This window comes from Erigeron canadensis, chromosome 2, assembly GCF_010389155.1.
Source record: "Erigeron canadensis isolate Cc75 chromosome 2, C_canadensis_v1, whole genome shotgun sequence".
NCBI lineage: Eukaryota > Viridiplantae > Streptophyta > Magnoliopsida > Asterales > Asteraceae > Erigeron > Erigeron canadensis.
This window is the reverse complement of record NC_057762.1, coordinates 28,635,044-28,656,270: the sequence shown is the minus strand read 5'-3', so window position 1 is coordinate 28,656,270 and position 21,227 is coordinate 28,635,044. Positions and strand designations below refer to the sequence as shown.

Sequence of the window (21,227 nt, the reverse complement as noted above, 5' to 3'; positions counted from 1 at the left end):
CTAAGTATGACAGACAATTTTAAAAAATATTGCCCCTTCGCATAAAAATTTCTGGTTCCGTTTCGGTATATAGTAAACATTTTAATTGTCCATTGTAACATTAGACGTGCTTTCGAGTCCCACATACAAACTTTAGGTACTTCTTTTGTTTCAAAATAATTGTCTACTTGATAATACGGAGTAACTTTTATTACTCTTAATTATCGCATACTATAATAATAAGGTTACAATATTGTCCATACTTTTTGATCAGTTTTCTTAGAATTAGTTTTTGGAAAAGTTGTATCAAGGGTAAAGTGATAAATTTGGGATTCCATCATTAGAACTAGTCAACTAGACTTATATTTTGGGACGAGATGAGTGGAAAAACGATAGGCGTAGGTATTTTTTGAAGAACAAACAATTTTGATAAGAAAGAAATGGTTTTATTTGGTGGGAAAGGTTTTGCGACCACTTAATCATTGAATGATGTACATGTTTTACATTAAAAGACATGTTACACTATATGTTTAATTGTTTAGTACAATAGGATAACAATAATGACTTTATAAATGTTGTTGACTAGAATTTAGTGTTATGAGACCTTCTAGCCTTTAGTCGAACTATAATGTAAAGCTTTTGAATACTGTGTTGTGGTGTCTTGCATCGTCTTGAATAAAAACTCGATAAATAATGAATTAACTATGGTGTATGGAATTGCATGTAGATAATACTTTAGAGGTTTCTATAAATTGTGTTGGTAAAATTAACAGTAATTGTAGGAGACTTTGTTTATGTCAAAAAGGATTACCATAAGTTATCACATTTCTTCAAGCGTTTAATTGTCAATGTAATTTATGAGTTACATTGTAACAAATATTCGACTTCAAGGTTTCAACAAGCTAGTTTTAAAGAAGTAAACATGTCATTACCATGTAACCGATTGTACCCATTTTGATCCATATGCATCGCTAATTTTTTACCTTAGCAAATTCGGACATGATCCGTGGAATTTAGGATTTATTACTGCCCGCATTTATTTATACACGTAAATCGGTTAATACGCGACCAACCTCTAGTATATATGAAAGAAAAATGCCCATAAGAAACATAGTTATCCATGTTGGTGTTAGACAAAACAGTAACAAAGTCGGGATTTTGAAGTCTTGGTTGTCTGAATAGAATTAGTTTTTGAACTACATACTTTAAAAAAAAGTAAATGTTTAAGTGTTAGTTAATGAGTTAATAATTCACCAAAATTAGTGCACACCACGGGGCACGAGATTTTAACCTCTAACCTCTACATAAGACCGGTTCTTACAGTAGTAAGAGTCCTCAGGAGTCCTGACTGTCACGTCAGCAGGACTCCCCTCAGGACTCTCTCTGCCTATAAAACAAGCTTCCTGAAACTTTTTCGTCACATCATCAATTATTTTATAATTTATATCACACACACAAATACACACATATATACTCCACACATATATAAAATAAAAAAAAGTACAGCTAAACCCACTTGGTACCCCACAATGGAGAGTCTTGAGGAGTCCCTGGGAGGACTAATTTGAAAGACGTTGGGCATAGGACTCCCCATGCTTATAGTGTCCTGCGTCTTTGAATTGAGGGATGGACAGAGGACTCCCTTATAAGAACAGGCCTAAGAAACCTTTTAAGAGAAACCTTATGACTAACCTCCTAAGTGGAATTATCTTTGAACTACACTAATTCATAAAATAATATATAGCTTTATAGACATTGTGAAATCATTACGGATTTACGGCTACCCACTTCCATGTGTTGAGACAAAATAACTTTTTCATAATCGTATTTACTAGAGAGTACATGCACATCACATAATAGAGACTTTATGCATCTATTACTATATGACCATCAGATTGTGATACAATACAACTAAGATATAGAATTATAGATTGAAATCATTATGAATTATCACATGTTACAATAAATGACCAAAGGAGTTAAGGACATTATCTTAAATGAACTAAAGCTAATATATAATGCTATGGGTTGTGATCATTTGAAAACTAAAATTTTCGTAAAAACTAGAAAATTGGCCAAAATACACCGTGATTCGAATTTAACACAATGTTTTTTTTTAATGTGTTTTTAGAAAACACATTGTGTTAAGTTTATATAACAGTGTGTTTGAACAATTTTCTGATTTTCACGCGTTATCAAAAACACACTGTGATTTAAAACTTAACACAATGTGCTTTTAGATTATACAATAAAGACACATTGTGTTAAATTCAGATCATAGTGTGTTTTGCTCAGTTTTCTAGTTTTCACAGAAAATTTAGTTTTCAAATGAACATTTCACAAAATACTATTGTTTGTATAAAAGCTAAGAAAATGATAAATTTAAACATAAAAAAGTTCTTACTCTTTATATAAAAAACTAGTCTATTTGATAATTGTATAACTATTTAATGAACTTTAACTACACATTGATTGTGTTTAGCAAAACTCAAAGCAGTATATGACTTAGGTCATAATAATGAAAATCAATGTAAATTAATTATGTTAGCATCACCTTTTCTTGAACGCAAAAATCATTTTGACAAAGTTAACTAAGATGTGAAGTTTTTTACTAATTTAAAAGAGGATTACAGATTTATATTAAGAGTTATGATTAGACTTTAGTTGGCATTCGGAATGGGTTGGGAAGTACTCTTTTTCCATTTTAAGGTGGTCTGTTTTTCTGTTTTACTTCCTATAACACCGTTATTGGTTTAAACACAACTCCTGAATAAGTGAACTACTCGTAAATCGTACTCTCATTTGTAGCTTATATATCTCACTTAAATATATGAAACTAGCAACACACATTTTGTTTTGCAGAATAAGATGATCAGTTAACAAAGTTGTTATGTTGTATTATTGCAGACGTTTTGATAGCTTTCAGTGTCTAACACTAGTTGATAGAAGATATGCAAAATTTGAGGAACAGTCGTAGGAGTAGCTATTTTAGCTTGGGAATGAGATGGCGAGGAATTTACAGGCATTTTGAAGAGACTATTTGCATACCGTTAAGAATGCCGCTTCAAGATCTTCCTTACGTCTACTTTTTCTTGCAGTTTGCTTGTTTGTTGGCATGCTCATTTTCAGTCGCTTGTTTGATATCACTGTCTCGGTAATTCACTCATCATTTCTTCTTATATAAACTTTTTCCTCTTCATTCGTAATATTTAGCTGTTTCAACCGCTGAAACTCCTGTTTTGATTGCTTTGTATGCCAGCCTACAGTAAACAGTTATGAGAATGCTATCGTTCTTGAAAAGATCCATAAGAAAATAGACATTCCACTTAATTGTTCCATGGGAGATCTAACAAAAACATGCCCGGATAACTATTATCCAAAAGGATTTATAATGCATGATCAAGAACATATATCAGTAGCTCAACACATGTGCCCAGAGTTCTTCCGTTGGATTCATGAAGATCTCAAGCCATGGGTGAAGACTGGGATAACAAAAGAGATGGTGGAGAGAGCTAGAAAACCAGCCACTTTTCGTTTGGTGATATTGAACGGAAGGGCTTATGTGGAGAAGTATAAAAAAACAATCCAAACACGAGACGTTTTCACAATATGGGGAATCTTACAGTTACTAAGAAGGTACCCTGGAAAGGTGCCTGATTTGGATCTAATGTTTGACTGTCTTGACTATCCAGTCATTCAAAAGAAAGATTATCATCAGTTAGATTCAACGTTGGCTCCACCACCATTGTTTCGCTACTGTAGTGATGATTACTCTTGGGATATCGTTTTTCCAGATTGGTCCTTCTGGGGTTGGCAAGTGTTTCCTATCTTTTACCTCAAAATTACCGGAGTCAGTTTTAACCCATTTACTTATCTAAAGGGCGATTTTTATCTTTTAAGAGCCTGAACCGGTAAAATACATGAAATAAAATAGAAAACTTACAAAGTAACCGGTCAAACGAGTGACTTGGTCGAAAGACATATATTTCTAATGCATCCCCAACCAGCCTGGCCTGTTTTGATGAGTATTTTCAGAAAGTAACGGGTCAAACAAGTGACTTGGTCAAACTATCTTGAACTCTTTTTGAGTGAAAAGTGTTTTGGGTCAATGGCAACCCAAACCAGCCTGTCCCATTTTGTCACCTCAAGTTCACATCATTAGCTAAGTCAGAACGGTTTCACTAAAGTAGTAACATTCTACTTGCAGGGCCGAAATTAATATCAAACCGTGGGAGCCTTTGTTAAAGGACCTTGATTTAGGCAACAAAAGGACTAAGTGGATCGATAGAGAGCCTAATGCATACTGGAAGGGTCCATGGGTTGCAAAACACAGAAAGGATCTCCTTAAATGCAACCTTTCCGAGACACAAGACTGGAATGCACGTCTCTATGTCCAGGTTTTTATTCTAATCATGAACATTACTTTCTATCTACGTATCATAGGTTTATAAGATTTGTTAATTACCTGCCATCCAGGACTGGAATCATGAAGCACAGGAGGGATTTAAGCAATCGCACTTGGCCAACCAATGTACCCACAGGCGAGACATAATCTATATGCATCAGCTAGCTTTCAACTATTACCTTTCACATCTATTTTTGCAGATTTAAAATCTATATCGAGGGAAGTGCATGGTCTGTGAGTGAGAAATATATTCTTGCTTGTGACTCGATGACATTATTGGTGACTCCAAATTACTATGATTTCTTCACAAGAGGGTTAATGCCTGTCCAACACTACTGGCCCGTAAAGATGGATGACAAGTGTAGATCTATCAAGTTTGCTGTTGAATGGGGAAACAATCATAAACAAAAGGTATTATACTTGGTTACGAATACTATTATGCCTTACTTCAGTCTCTTTAGTGAGTTGTTAAAACATAGAGTCCTAAAACAAGAAACAGGAAACAATGATGTCACCAGTGAGCATTTTAAGTTTGCTGTTTCATAAATTCATAAAGTAAATGAGACTCATAAGCACATGTTGAATAGAACCCAAGAAAAAACATCATAATATCCAAACTAGAGGTGGTAATTTTGACCCATTAATTTTAATAAAAGGGTTGATTACGTTCATGTTTAATCTCCAATGGGTCGATTTGAAACATTTTTTTCATCTATGGCGGGTTGAATGGAAAAAACTTGAAAGAAGCAAACCAAAAGACGAGGTTATATGGGTCAAATGTCACCCAAAGTGTATTTTGCTGATATATAAAAGGTGTTTTGACCCAATCTCGCCCGCTGCTGATGGAATTCTACCCATGTCGACCCAAACTCATTACCCACTACCAACTCACCCATATTGCCAGTCTGCCAGATCTAATCCAAGTGAAAAGAATCCTAGATAAAGTTGTGCAGACAACTTTTCTTTGTAATAAACAAACTGTTACATGACAGGTTAATGAAATTGGAAGGGCAGCAAGTAACTTTATTCAAGAGGATTTAAAAATGGATAATGTATACGACTACATGTTTCATCTATTGAGTAGATATTCTAGGCTCATGAAATACAAGCCTACAGTACCCCAGAACGCAGTCGAACTTTGTTCAGAGACAATGGCTTGTACTTCAGAAGGGCTTGCTAAACAATTCATGGAGGAGTCTACTGTCAAAGGACCTGCAGATGTTAGCCCATGCATCATGCAACCTCCATACGATCCTCAAACTCTTAAATTCATACATGATAGAAAAATGAACTCAATTAAAGAAGTTGAGAAATGGGAAAAGGACTACTACGAAAAGATAAATCAGTTGTAGAGATAATTTATCGTCTTCTTCATCATTTGTTGACTTGGTGTGGTGAGACTAGTATACGTACCTGTTGTATTTAGATTTATAAGCAAAGTTTTCCATGACCTGAACTTTATAATGATATGAGTATTCCCATTTTGACCTGTTACATGACCCACCCATTTTGCCACCTGTAATCTAAACATATAATCTTAGAAAGAGTCGACTAGATATGAATTCTTCAGCAGTTTCTGAAGTCCAAATTTTATACAGGAGCACTTAGTAAGCAAAATCCGAAAGCATCAAAACAACTATTTTTTTTTGTATTAGGCCATCAGCAGTGTTATACTACTGTATTAGTCGAGAAGATCTGAAAATGGTTACTCACACATATAGAACATGCCCACAAAAGACATGCCAAAATACGTAAAACATATATTAATTGAGATTAGTTCATCACAAAAGTTGCAGAATTCACTGATTAATATAAGCCAAAATCCTTGTATCAACAAACAATCACCATCCAGCAACACATTTTTAAACATTTAAATTTAAATGAAACATAAAACGCTAAAAGCCCAAAAAACTTTTTGGTCAAAACACAATACAAAAAAAAGACCATACTGTAAAACCGAATCACTAAAAATAATCCAGGAAACGGAATTATTAAATCATTAAACCTTCAGGGGACAAATGAATTAGTCAACTCAGGTCATGCTTTATTTCCTACACCAAACGGTTAAATTTTTTGAAATAGTCGCCAAAAGAAAACGAGTCAAAAGGCACCCAAGTTCTACTTCTAAATTACAGAATCTGTTAAATAATCTTGTGCGATAAACGGAACAATAGTTGTAATCATATGTTGAAAAAGAACTAAGAAGTTTGTACTAAAAGTAAAGGGTTTCGGGTCAACTCAGCAACCAACCCTCACCCATACCATGTATTTCCCGTTTTGACATGTTAAACAACCCGCACATTTTGCCACTTGTTATGTAAACGAACAGAATCACACATAAACTAATCCAGATAGCCTATCCATGACAGGCACGGACAATTAGTAAACAATCAGAAGACACTTGCAAATCGTATATGGGGTCAGTGAGTAAACCAAATCGTTTATGCCTAAATAAATCGCTCAACTAACCTTTCTAAAAGTCAGATAACCCTTATGAATTATTTAGCAAATTCTGAGGTCCAAATCCTCTACGGGATCACTCAGTAAGCCTAACAATCCGTAAATCATAAAAACAACCAATATCTATATATATCTTTGTATGAGCAATCAGTATCATACTATTAGTCACACATTTAGCTAGTAACCACGAAACAAATGCCGTTAAAAAAACATATAGTAATTGCGATTAACTCATAACAAATGCTGCAGAATTCACCGATTTAATCAAGCATAAATCCTTATAATCATTAAACAATCACCAACCAACAAGACAAAACATAACCTAAACATTTAAATCAAAACACAAGTACTAAAAACATCAAGCTAAAAACACGATACCATATACGAATACGATCAATCCTTGTGAGAAATCAAAACCCTTCCAATCTCAAAGCTCAAAAACGCATCAATACACGCATACTTCACCTGCTCAGCACTCAAAACCAAATCATCCCATCGACTCAACGTAACGCTTTTCGGCTTCTCGACCTCCCTACGAAGAACCAACATCCCCAATGTCTTAATCCCAGCATTCTTAAACTCCACATTTCCATACACCTGAGCCGCCAATTCCCTAACATCCGCAATCTTCGCAACCACAATGCCGTAATCCTCGTTAAGTTTCTGCACATCGTACTGAACCCCGACACCAGTAAACGTATAATTCGGGTTCTTTAACAAGATTTTGAGAGAATTCGGGATGAAAGGTGAATGGGTCATTTGGTAAACAAGACATCTGCGTCCGACACAGAGCTGGAGAGTGGCGACGGGGTTTCGGGATGTGGGGTTTTGGAAATCGGGACGCCATTCGATGTCGAGACCGATGATGGGGGTGTGACGGAGAAGGGGTTCGGTTTGGGTGATCCAGATGTCGACGTGGGAGGGGGTGTGGGTTACGAGAGTGGAAATTGTGTGTTCGAAGAATGTGACTTGGTAGGCGGTGTGGGTGGTGTCTGCGTGGCCGTGATGAATGAACTTGTTGATTGATGTCGTCGCCATGGCAGAACGTGAAATTCAGGGTTTTTGAAAGAAAATATAAAAGTAAAAATAATTTCAGGGTTTGATTTGAGGGTGAAACATGGTCAAGGTAGAAAATTTTAACTTTATTCTAAAAGGTCAAGTTTATTTTTGAAAGATTTTATCTAAGATTTCAATTTTTATAATAGAAATTATTTCAAAAATCTAAAGTGTAAAATGACGAATTTAAGAACAAAAAATCGTTTCAAAAAGAGTTTGCTTCATGTTATAATCGCACTCGTGTGATCTATGTTGTGGATGAATATAAAAAACTCCTAAACGCCATTACATGGGCGTACTTTTCATAATCATAGGTGGTGTTTAAAATACCATTAATTATAATTAAACTATGTACGTCATACACAAGCTTATAGGTAGCATACAAATGGTTTATTTAAAAAAAAAAGTCCCTGTAACGAAATCTTCTAATATACTAAGAGATGTGATAACCGTATCACAAATCTACTATTGTTATGCATTGCATATTTATACAATATGCTTTAATATATATACAGGTATCAAATTTTATGATACAATTATAAATACTCAGATACAATTTTAAGTAACAACACCAACAAACTCGACTATCATAACTAACTTAGTCATTATTCAGCTAATATATGTTTGGCCACAAACAAGCACTTAGGGTATGATACAAAGTTTTAAAGATGATTATGATCTCTATATAATCGATATTAATTGTTAGATAGAAATTGAGATTGAAAGATTAATCTACCAACATATTTTTACGCGACCACCCAACCATATCACTTATGCTTCCTTATTGGTTCTTACCGATTGGTATGAAAATTGATAATTAACGTACTAACATTGTATAACACTATAACCAAATTGATCTCATTAATAATCTCTCTTATTAACTAATTTAAGCCAAACAAAATTAGATAGGAACAAAATCCTACACTTTTGCAGATAGTACTATGCTCTTATAGCCCCAATATAGATTACGGTCATTTTCATTGATTCAGATCTTAATAACATTTGTCGTTTAATCCGCCCTGGTTGTTGATCAACCACCCACATTGTCGATGGGTGACCCGTGACCAACACCTCATTAGCAACTAGTTTAGTCACTAGCTAGTGCCTAAAATGAGTTGTTGATGAGCAATTATTAAGTGCACCCATACATCAACTTAACAACACCAAATTGTAATTGTTGACGTATTTGACATGTAAATTTCGTTACTGTATTGGGGCATTGCCACCAACCCAATAAGTATGGTGTAGCCTCCTTGACCCATTTCGATAACCAAATAACTGAATTAGTTTACATTGTCTCTAGAACCTCGCAATGGTACAGTGACATGTTAAAATATGAAAAAAAGAATGATTATTCTATTATTGTAAACAGTAAAAACAACATTTACGACTTTTCAAAGCCCTCATCAAGGCTCAAAGTTAAATGCATGCATGAAGACCTTTTTTAATCGATGTTAGTTGTACTTTTTAAATCAACTACATGACAACAATACTCCGTATGTATGTATGTAATTTATTTTTATTTCAATTCCGCAGCCCGACCAAGTGGCCATCACATATCTATTGATCAATTAAAGACAATATTCTTTTGTATCTTGCTATATATGGAAGCTCATATAGTGATCATCTATATATATAATTTATATTTATAAATACTTACTTACGTACAGCCCTGAGTTCCCATATATCATTTCGAAGCATCAATCAATCATATATATATATATCACGAATGGCTACGAGTCTCACCGATATCCATTCTGATATTATACTGACACACATATTACCATGCCTCGACGGCCCATCTCTCGCAACTACAACTGCCTTATCATCGTATTTACAAAATCTTTGTATCGATGACAATATCTGGAAGCGTGTATGCAAATCTACTTGGCCATCTTCTACTCATCCACGCGTTCAAGAAATCATTTCCGCCTTCCCTTATGGTTACCGCACTTTCTTCCATGACGCCTTTCCTGTTTTAGTCATCAATCGTTCGATGTGGAAACAAGACCAACAACTAAATTGTTTGACATCTTATCCGGGCCTGTCTGAACTCGTTTCAGCCATCGATATACACTACAAAAATGATATTGTATACTCTGCAGTCAAATTAACAAACACTTCAACCAAACATTTCCTATGGTCACCGTTGTGGATTGAACTAACAAACGACCAGACCATCATAAACCGATCCATTGACTTAAAAGTTGATGATAATATAGGCGAAGAAACTTTATTACAGCTTAAAGAATCCTTGACTTTAAATTGGGTTGTAATGAGCACGAGTTGGAAACGAGCAGGCAACTTATCAAGCGTCAAACCGGTTAGGGTAAAGGAAGGCTTGCTTCCTAATGAGATACTTGTTCAATACAAAACAATCTTACCTGGATGTGACCCGAAAGAGATGGTACAATGTAAGATACATTTGGTATTAGAGGGAGAGGTGGCGGCCGGTTTGCAGGTGAAAATGGTGATACTAAAGTTACAAAACTTGAATTCTATCTGTTTAAAAGGTAATGACTTTTTGGTTGTTACACAAAGAGCAATTATGGAACAAAATCAGGTAATTAGGAAAATGGTGGCCAATAATGACCAGGATACAATGATGACCTGCAAGGAGTTTAAAGAGATGAAAAGGAAAGAAAAAGAAATCCAGAAGGATATTGCAGTTAAGAATAGATATACTGACATTTTTGTGTTCTGCATTTGTGTCTATTATCTAGTGTTAATTTTGCATTTCTTGGGTCCTGGATCATTAGGATAAAGTCAATCGAAATTGGTTTAATCCTGATATCGGTTTTGGCGCCTTTGACACCAGATTTCGGACTAATTAGTGATTCCCTGTTAATTAAGTCGAAATCATCTCAACAATCAGCTGTTTGTCTCTAGCAATTTTTATTACTACTACTACGGAGTATAATATACTAGTACTCTCTATTATACGAGTATCTCTATAATAAAATCAACTGGGTTGGATCAGTAGTTGGAGCTCTTGCCTTTTGAAACAGAGGTCATGGGTTCGATCCTCATGCCCAGCAAGGCTGGATGTCTTTTTCTACCTTTGGTAGAACCATGGAAGCAGCCTTTCTACCTTTGGTAGGGTTAAGGCTACCTACATTTTAACCTCCCATACATCGTCGAAGATGGCACAGGGACCCAAAACCTGTGGAAAATGGCATTGGGAGTTACTTTCTTTCTTCCTCTATTATACGAGTAATAGCTTTTAGACCCGTGTAAACCCATGTAATTTTTTCAAAATTCTGGAGACAATATATCAAACCAATCCCACTTTACACAACTTTGAAAAAGGTTGGTGGTCAGTTAAGATGCTAAAGATGGACTAGACCATGGCTGCTATATATGGATTTTTGGAATAGTTTGACACAAGCATTCTCATGTACATGAGTTCGACTTCGGTTTCTGATAAGTCCCTTTTCATCAAGCAGATGAGAAAATCCAAATAGTATCAAACACATGTACGTACGTGCTCACGCGTATGTCAGATTTATTATGTTGAAACATCGTTAGAAATCATATCACAATTTTTACAAAGCTTTACAATTAAAAAATTAAAAACATTTCTTAAAACACCTTCAGCTGCCATCTATTTTCACTTGCCATCTTTGACACATTTCTTGATTTGTCCTTTCTATCTTCCAATGGTCTGCAAAGCTCACTTGCTAGCTTCTTCACATGGAAAGAAACATGGTTAAGACATGAATCTTTGATTACATGAAACAATAGTTAACTTCAGCGAATGATATGACTTTCCATGATTATTGATATAAATCGTACGTTTGTCCTTTCCAAGCTCAAACGAGACAAGAATGATTCTACTCTAAATCAAATTGGGGGTGGGATCACAGGACATGAAATGATGATGGTGTACATGTCCCCAAATTAATTAGATGCTGAATCCCAAAAATGTAGTATTGTATTTTTGTCGGGGTTTCTATTTGTTTATCTACATGTATTTTCAGATGGATCTTTAATTTTGGTCTTTGAATTTTTTTTTTTCTTATACCGCTCCTGTTGAGTGCCATAAAACGCTCAAGTGCAGTAGAGTTTGTGTTTAACTATATTGATCAAAAGGCTTGAGTTTGTAAACGCTAGCAAATAAACACAGTGGAGTCAGCAGCCTAATCAGGCTTAATACCTAACCACCGTAACTTGCCAATCACAATGGATGACAAGTGTAGATTTATCAAATTATTTGGGGAACGTATTATTTGGAAAATAAGACATCGGTTGTTGATACATAGTTGTAAGACAGCAACAGGGTTGTCGGAGTTGCAGGATTGATTTGGCCGCCACTCGACATTAAGTCTGATGATCATTCGAGGATGATTTTAGATCAGAAAGAATCCCAAGTACATAGACAGATTTAATGCTTTTATCGACCCAATATAGATCCTGATCATTTTCATCAATTATCTTTATCACCTTGGTCTAATCCACCTTGATTGTTGATTGACCACCCTCGTTGTTGATGGGCGCTTTGGTCATTGACCAACACCTCATTAGAGACTAGTTTAGTCACTACCTAGTGCCTAAAATGAGTTGCTGATGAGCAAGTAATTAAGCATACCCATATATACATCAACACCACCAAATTGTTGACATACTTAATTGATATGTAAATTTCTTACTCGTATAACACCAACCCAAATATGGTCATGTTGCCTCCTTGACCCATTTCGATAATCAAACAGCTGAAGAAATAAACATTGCCTCTAGAACCTAGCTCGCATGGGATCGATCGAGTACAGTGACATGTTAGCCAATATGGAAAAAGAAGGGAACGAATATACACACACGCACCAATTTGGCATAAACACCCACTATACACGAGTATATATCCTTGTATACGGGAAGTATACTCGCTTTCACCAGAAAAGTCAAAGTACCAAATGTATACTTCACGTATATATGGTGGGTGTTTGATGGGGTATTCTGATAGCATAACCCGGCCAAGAAGAATGCAACTCTATTATTGTAAACACTAAAAACTAAAAACAATCTAATAACGACTTTTCAAAGCAACTACAAATTTAAATGCATGAAGACCTTTTTTATACGATATGCTGTACTTTTATAAAATCTACTACACTACAATCCATTAAAGGTCTGCATGTAATTTATTTTTAATTCAATTCCGCAGCCCGACCAAGTGGCCAACACATATCTATCGATCATTTAAAGGTCTTCAATCCTTTTGAAACTCCAGCAAGACAATATATATTCTTTTGAATCTTGCTATATATGGAAGCTCATATAGTGATCATCTATATAAAAATATATAAATACTTACTTACGCACAGCCCTGAGTTCCCATATATCATTTCAAAGTATCACGAATGGCTACGAGTCTCACCGATATCCATTCTGATATCATTAACACACATATCTTACCATGCCTTGACGGCCCATCTCTTGCAACTACAACGACCTTATCATCGTATTTACAAAATCTTTGTTCCGATGACAAGATTTGGAATCGTATGTGCAAATCTACTTGGCCATCTTCTACTCATCCGTGCGTTCAAAAAATCATTTCCGCCTTCCCCTTTGGTCACCGCTCTTTCTTCCATGACGCCTTTCCTGTTTTAGTCATCGATCCTTGCATGCGTGAACAAGACCAACAACTAGACTGTTTGACATCATATACAGGTCTATCTGAACTCGTTTCAGCTATCGATATACACTACAAAAAAGAGATTATATACTCTGCAGTCAAACTAACAAACACTTCAACCAAAAATTTCCTTTCGTCATCGTTATGGATTGAGCTAAGAAACGATCCAAGCATCATAAACCAATCCATTGACTTAAAAGTCGATGAGATAGGCGAAGCAACTTTATTACAACTTAAAGAATCCTTGACGTTAAACTGGGTTGTAATGAGCACGAGTTGGAAACGAGCAGGCAACTTATCGAGCGTCAAGCCGGTTAGGGTGAAAGAAGGCTTTCTTCCTAATGAGATACTTGTTCAATACAAAACAATCTTACCTGGAATTGACCCGCAAGATATTGTACAATGTAAGATTCATGTTGTATTACAAGGAGAAGTGGCGGCTGGTTTCCAGTTGAAAACGGTGATACTAAAGTTACAAGACTTGAATTCTATTTGTATAAAAGGTAATGACTTTTTGGTTATTACACAAAGAGCAATTATGGAAGAAAGTAAGGTGATTAGGAAAATGGTAGCCAATAATGACCAGGAGACAATGATGACCTGCAAGGAGTTTAAGGAGATGAAAAGGAAAGAAAAAGAAATCCAGAAGGACATTGCAGTTAAGAATAACTATACTGAAAATTCTCTCTTGTTTTTCCTTTGTGTTTCTTTTCTAGTGTTATTTTTGCATTTCTTGGGTCCTGGGTTAGGATAAATTAAAGACAATGGAAATTGGTCTAATCCTGATAAGGGTTTAATTATGCGCCTTTGACACCAGATTTCGGACTAATAAGTGATTAATCCTTGTTAATCAAGTCGAAACAATCTCAACTATCAATGTCTAAATTGTGTCTCTAGCATTTTTATTACTAGTTTACTACTATGGCGTACTATATACTCTCTATTATACTAAATTTTAGACCCGTGTGAACTCACGTAGTTTTATCACATTTTTGGAGGCAGTATATAGAAGTAATCACACTTACATAATCTTAATTGAAAAGGTGGGTGGTCAGTTAAGATGTTAAAGATGTACCTGATCCATGGCTGCTATGGCTTTTGGTAATAGTTTGACACATGCATTCTCACATGAGTTCGACTAGAATGAGTTCGACTTCGGTTTCTGATAAGTCTCTTTTTCTCTGATAGATGAGAAAATCCAAATAGTATCTAACACATGTATGTGTCCATATTGTCAGATTCATCAAGTTGAAACATATTTAGAAACCATATATCACAATTAATACAAATCTTACAATCAGCAAATTAAATGAAAAACATTTCTTCATACAACTTCAACTGCCATCTTTGACGCACTTCTTGATTTGTCCTTTCTATCTTCCAATTGTTGCGGTTCTTCACATGGAAAGAAACATGGTTAAGACGCCAAGCTTTGTTTACATGAAATATTAGTTTAACTTTAACAAATGATACGAGTCATATGACTATACCATGATAATTCATAAAAATTGTCCTTCCATTCCAAGCTCAAATGAGACAAGAGTGATTCTACTCTAACTCCTTTGGGTTTACTTGTGTAGTTCAACGCCATAAAACACAGCAGAAATAAGAGTTTCAATTTAGCTGAATTGATCAAAATGGTTGAGTTTGTAAATGCTAAATAGTAAAAGCAGTGCAGTCATCCGCCAAATCAGGCATAACTGTGAGTAAATTGAAAAAGGCCATGGCGCCAAGCAGATCACTGCCATTTCTATTGTTGATTAGCAATAGACAATACTATTGCCTTTCAAAAAAAAAAACATCGTATTTCTATTACAAAGATTTAATGGTTGCAGTAAATTTTATAGTACTAAATTGTTAATGCCGTTCCTTGATGAAGGTAGATTTTCAGTTTGATGAAGGCAGATTTCAGTAGCAACAGACCTTGATGACAGTAACAATATTACCAAGCGGATCAACAAAGAAACTTATGCTTTACTAGGTCAATCAACGGATTGCCAAACGCAGTAAAAGAAGGAACTACTCTAATGCAGTGTTTCCGGCGCTATGGAAGTCTCTATGCACAAATTAGTACTATTATTATGCAAAGCACCTTCTACTATCGTGAGAATTTTGACTCATGTACTGTTGTAAATATCTCAATTTTGATTGTGTTTTATATTCAAAACAAGTCAAATGCTTCACACATTGCTATGATATTTTTGACGACAGGCTTGATCCCTGTCAGGATGGATGACAAGTGTAGGTTTATCAAGTTTGATCTTGATCGGGGCAACTATCAAAAGGAAAGGTAACATACTAGTTCATAAATCTACCTTCATGAAGTTCATTCAGTTAGCTAGGGGTAACAAGATGGGCAGGTTAAGTAATGGGTTAAAAATAATGTTGACATGGGGTATTTTTAGTGAGGTGACACAGGCTTCTTGAGTAATTACTTGTATGACTGGCACAAAACAATGGCAAAGGCAGCAGTTTATGTAGATTTATTGAAGAGGATTTATAGTCAACGGTTCTTAGAACCAAAGCCTACTGCATCCCGAAACACAATTGAATTTTGTTCAGGCTTTGCTAATCAATCTGTTGATCAAACTCTAAGTGTTTCCAGCGCTATACCCGGCCAGAGTATACTGTGAGACAGTGAGAGCCCTTTTGACCCTCAAACTCTTGATCAAGAGTCAAACAAATCGACAAACAGTCATTAAGAGTAGTTCAAACAAGTTAATCAAGGGTACAGATTATCAGTTTCCTACTTTCCTGATCTACAAATAGCAAGTGCGTACAAAATAATCACCAAATTGAGAGAAACAGATTCAAATCATATACTACATGATCAAGTCGAATCCCTAAAACATCAAACAATCATTATTCACTAACAAACAATCAAACACAATAAAACATTCAAATCAAACAAACACTAAAAAAATCCGGCATTTCTACCAACATAAATAAAACTACTTAAATCACAAACACAATTCAATTCTGGTTCTCACTCATCAAAACCCTCCCAATCTCAAAGCTCAAAAAAGCGTCAATACACGCATACTGGACCTGAGAAGGAACCAACCATTCGTTATCCCATCGACTCATCGTAACCCCTTTCGGCTTATTAACCTCTTTTCCCAAAACCCGCATTGCCAGATCCTTAATTCCCGCATTTTTAAGCTCCTTCATACCATAAAAATCAGCAGCCACAGTCCTAACATCCACCATTTTCTCAACTCCCAAATTATAATCCTCGATAAGCTTTTCGACATCGTTTTCAATCCCGACTCCCACAAACGTATAATTCGGGTTCTTTAGAAAGTTCTTTAGGGATGTTGGGACATCTGGGGAATGTAGTATTTGGAAAATAAGACATCGGTTGTTGACACATAGTTGTAAGACGGCGACGGGGTTGTCGGAGTTGCGGGCTTGGTTTGGCCGCCACTCGACATCAAGTCCGATGATTCGAGGATGGTTTTGTTGTTGTTGTTGGGTGTCGGAGATCCATGTGTCGACGAAAGATGGTGTGTTTGTGACTAAGGTGTATATTGTGGTTTGAAAGAATGTTACGTCGTACAGGTTGTGGGTGTAATCGGGAAGTTCGTGATCGTAGATGGTGATTGTCATCGGCGCGTGTGGTGGCGCGTGGTGTGGAGAAAGTTGGATAGGAATAGCAGGAAAAAAGAACTTGGGGACTTGCTTTTCGCAGTGGGAGATGTGCTAAGTCTTTTGGTTGTTTGTCACTTTGTTGTTTATGTAATGGAAAATCGTCAATGGTCAATCCACTTTTTATATGCCACCAAAATGGCCTAAAATTTTAAAATCTTAGATATATATATTTTTTAAATCTTATCTATTAAATATGTTTTTATCTTATGGTTATTCATTCAGGGTAGAGATGGGCATGAGACTCGTACCTTCAAAATGGGCAGAACATGATACTGTACTATTTGAAGCGGTACCAGTATTGGTACCGTATCGAAACAGGACCGAGATATTGGTACTAATTCCCGACTAGTCTCGAAAGTCAGCAAGATGTGAAAAAAAAAAAAATGATACTGTATAAATTTCTAACGGTGTAAACTATTGAGATACATTTTTCCTTCATACAAATAGAGCTATTTCATGTATATATGACTTTTGATAAATATTGTTAAAAGTCACTTGAAATCATTTGCTCCAATCACTTGCCCATTTAACTTACTGATTTATCATCTTTAGATGAAAATATTAACAATAAAGAAAAGCCAAGTTACTAAGTTAGTTTGCAGCCCATTATTTGGAGAAAAACAACTCATCAAGTTTGCAGTTTTAAACTTTACATAATTAAGTTGTGATGCCATTTGCTATATGGTTATGATTGACAGGAATTGTAAATTAATCGGCTAACTTATATACAGGATGTTGTTTTTCTTGTTTAATGAAAGGATGGATAGAGCTTTTCAACCAAATGTCGTGACATACACTGTAGTAATGTATTAAGTGTCCTAATTTGACTTTTTGAGTCTTTTTTGCTTTTAACTTTGACCGTAAATATTCTTGTTTATAACATATATGATTTGATTGAGTTTAAGAGTACTTTTCATTGATATAACTTTCATTAACTAATATATAACACAAACAAAGATATCTACGGTCAAAATCAGAAGAAAAAGACTTGACCAGTCAAAATATGACAATTAAAATGGGACGGAGGGAGTATTTGTTTGTGGATGTTGTTCTAATCGCTATTATGAAGAAGACTGAAACATACAGTACATGAAATGATACATAAAAATGCTACATTTTCTTGGCATGTCGGGACCAAATGGCCAAATGGGACCATCGGAATTTGCTTGGTAGTTCCGGTACCAATATCGATTGGTACCAGTCCCGCAAACTCAAAAAAACAAGTATCAGTACTGATTCCGATCGGGATTCGGTATGACTTTTCAGCACCGAGATTAGGACGGTTTTGGGACGGGATCGGGATTGGGGTTTAGGACTTTTTGTTCATCCCTATTCTGGGGTGGGTTATCCTGAAACTATTTATTAAAAAAAATGTGAAAATTATCATGGACCACACATTCTTTTTCCTTAATAACATAAGGAAAATCCATTTACATAAGAGAAAATAACCTCAACACCCAATTTTTTAAAATTTTTTAATCAATTTACCCAAGTTTTTTTAGATTTTAACAAAATACCCACAAAAATCGTAATAATTTTGGAAAATCGCAATGAGATTGTTAAAATCGCAATAAGATTATGAAAATCGCATAAAGATGATGAAAATCGCTTAAAGAACATTGAAAATCGCATAAAGAACTTTAAAAATCTCATAAAGAACATTGAAAAATCGCATAAAGATTTCAGAATCGCATAAAGAACTTGATAATCGCATAAAGAACTTACAATCTCATAAAGAACGTTATGTGTACAAAATCTTTATGAGATTTATAAAATCTTTATGCGATTATGTTAAATATTTATGCGATTATGTTAAATCTTTATGCGATTTTAGAAATGCCATTGCGATTTTCGGAATTTTATTGCGATTTTATGAGTCTCATTGCAATTTTTGAAATTTATTGCGATTTTGTTGGGTATTTTGTAAAAATCCTAAAAAACTTGGGTATATTGATATATTTTTTAAAAATTGGGTATTGAGGTTATTTATTCAAAATGGTTTATCTCATAAATCGTATATCGTTAGATGAAAAATATTGGTAATCTTAAAATTTCATTCTCTTTCATTAGAGATGCGACTCGATATACTTTTGACGTATATTTAATTTTTTCTGTTCTTTGTACATAGCTCGTGGAGGTGATAGGTCATAGCGTGATAGGTCATAAGGGGCGATCGGTGATGAGTGATCTACCTGACGAGCTCCAACCTTAGCTGCTATGACTCCGTCATGGACCGACGGGCTCCGCCCTTGGCCACCATGACTCGGCCATTGATGTGTATTTTCTAGTTTTAAATTTATATCATGAAATACCTAGTAACTGTCTACTACACACTTGCGGGCAGTGTACCCGTTCGTATGCAATATAGTGACTTGGTAAGTACGAGGTCGAACACAAGGACTTTGTAAGCAATTGTTACAATAAAATGATTCAGATTGAAAGGGGGGGTTTTGTGGCCGAATTGCCACTTTGCAAGAGTTAGTTGAAAAGTCAGTAATCCCGTAGGATCAATCGCAAGAGAATATTTTGTTGTTGAATTTCAAACAATAATATAAAAGGACACCCACTTGGATCAGCTCACATGCCAATCATCGGGTCTAAACATTACCTGCATTTGTTGAACGACTCAAAAGATAGACAATATGAACTTCCGTTATTCTTGACACTTTAATTGCTCTAAATATAGTTATCGCTTCCGCGTTTAATTTCTATCCAAAACAATGAAGCATTAAGATCCTGAGTTGATTTTCACGACTTAACCTATAAAAGCTTTCTTCCGAACTGCTTATTCACCTAATCAGATTCCTCTATCATAAGTGTTTACACATTCAAAATGAATTTAATTGCTAAAAATCTTTACCGTTGGTTTCTTCCGAACTCCAACAATTTTAGGTTAATTATAGACCGATTAACCTTTTCATAAACTAATTGACAAAATGACATAGATTTCTTCCAAACTTCTAATTACAATTATCAATCAATAAATATAAAAGATAAAAACAATATTTAAACTCAAATAAATATGGATCTTTGATTAAACATAAAAATCTTGTTCAACGTTTGCAAGTAACATTCAAAACGACCCTATGACATGTTTACTACCCAAACGGGTGTAAAGAGATTTAGCCTCTCATAATGAAAAGATGAAAACAAACAATAGTATATGAAAGCATAATGTACCGAATGTAGAAATCCTTCCAAGAATGACTAAAAATCTAATACGGAATGATGAATATAATCCAATCGTAATCTTGATCTTCAAGGATGAATAAACTGATGAAAAACCTCCTTGAATGATGCAAAAATCGGCTGGAGCAAGTAAGTTAGGGTTTTGGAATGATTAAGCAAGCTATTTATAAGTTTCCAAAAAATCTGCCCAGATTCGGACCTAGTTGCGAGGCAACTCCAAGTTGCGGGGCAACTAGGTCCAGCTTCGCATTGACTTGTTGACTTCCAATGATTTAAAGCTGAAGGTGCTGCGGGGCAACTCCATAAGTTGCAGGGCAACGATTCTTCTCTGTTTTCCTATTGCGGGGAAACTACAAGTTGCGGGGCAACTCCCCACTTTCCAGCTTTGACTTTCGTTGACTTTCTGTTATCTTCATCCAAACACTTCAGGAATCATCCGTTAGCACTTATTTCACCTCATTAATGTCGTTATCTCCAGATTTACGCTTAAACACCTGTCAGTAGCCTGAAACACTAACAAACACCATAAACGCACCAAATGTATACAAAAACGACTTATAAACCATGCTAAAATAACTATATTCATTGTGGGAAATGAGTATAAAATACGACATATCAAATCCTCCCACAATTAAGCTTTTCTTGTCCTCAAGCAATTTCAAGCTGAAAACAAATCAAACCTTGGTACATTAAGGAACCACATTTCAGTAATAAAAAAGAAGCTCAATTATAATCAAGGATGAGAATAGATGGTTAGGCTGTTTTAATCTTAAATGAAAACCGGAATGTTTGACAATACTTGACTGATATACAAGCCTTAATAACACGACTAAGCACAAATGAAACTAATAA

At 35.2% G+C, this 21,227-nt stretch overlaps 5 protein-coding genes across 5 annotated transcripts; 3 read left to right on the top strand and 2 right to left on the bottom strand.

Moving 5' to 3' along the window:
• The first annotated feature begins 1,482 nt into the window (after nucleotides 1-1,482).
• On the top strand, nucleotides 1,483-5,736 carry LOC122588034 (O-glucosyltransferase rumi homolog). Its single transcript, XM_043760181.1, has 6 exons — nucleotides 1,483-1,498; nucleotides 3,297-3,792; nucleotides 4,187-4,376; nucleotides 4,456-4,520; nucleotides 4,585-4,795; nucleotides 5,377-5,736. The coding sequence occupies exons 2-6, from the start codon at nucleotides 3,317-3,319 to the stop codon at nucleotides 5,734-5,736; spliced, it is 1,302 nt and encodes a 433-aa protein (XP_043616116.1). The 5' UTR covers nucleotides 1,483-1,498; nucleotides 3,297-3,316.
• A 1,309-nt stretch (nucleotides 5,737-7,045) lies between these two features.
• LOC122589744 (Werner Syndrome-like exonuclease) lies at nucleotides 7,046-7,921 on the bottom strand. Its single transcript, XM_043762071.1, has one exon. It carries the CDS (start codon nucleotides 7,880-7,882, stop codon nucleotides 7,238-7,240), a length of 645 nt encoding a protein of 214 aa, XP_043618006.1. The 5' UTR covers nucleotides 7,883-7,921; the 3' UTR covers nucleotides 7,046-7,237.
• A 1,459-nt stretch (nucleotides 7,922-9,380) lies between these two features.
• LOC122588033 (F-box protein At2g27310-like) lies at nucleotides 9,381-10,774 on the top strand. The gene is made up of 2 exons (XM_043760180.1): nucleotides 9,381-9,396; nucleotides 9,571-10,774. Exons 1-2 carry the CDS (start codon nucleotides 9,381-9,383, stop codon nucleotides 10,662-10,664), a joined length of 1,110 nt encoding a protein of 369 aa, XP_043616115.1. The 3' UTR covers nucleotides 10,665-10,774.
• A 2,483-nt stretch (nucleotides 10,775-13,257) lies between these two features.
• On the top strand, nucleotides 13,258-14,289 carry LOC122588032 (probable F-box protein At2g36090). Its single transcript, XM_043760179.1, has one exon. The coding sequence runs from the start codon at nucleotides 13,258-13,260 to the stop codon at nucleotides 14,287-14,289; it is 1,032 nt and encodes a 343-aa protein (XP_043616114.1).
• Nucleotides 14,290-16,330: 2,041 nt separating this feature from the next.
• Nucleotides 16,331-17,282, bottom strand: LOC122588817 (Werner Syndrome-like exonuclease). The gene has a single exon (XM_043761025.1). It carries the CDS (start codon nucleotides 17,142-17,144, stop codon nucleotides 16,509-16,511), a length of 636 nt encoding a protein of 211 aa, XP_043616960.1. The 5' UTR covers nucleotides 17,145-17,282; the 3' UTR covers nucleotides 16,331-16,508.
• Nucleotides 17,283-21,227: the final 3,945 nt, after the last annotated feature.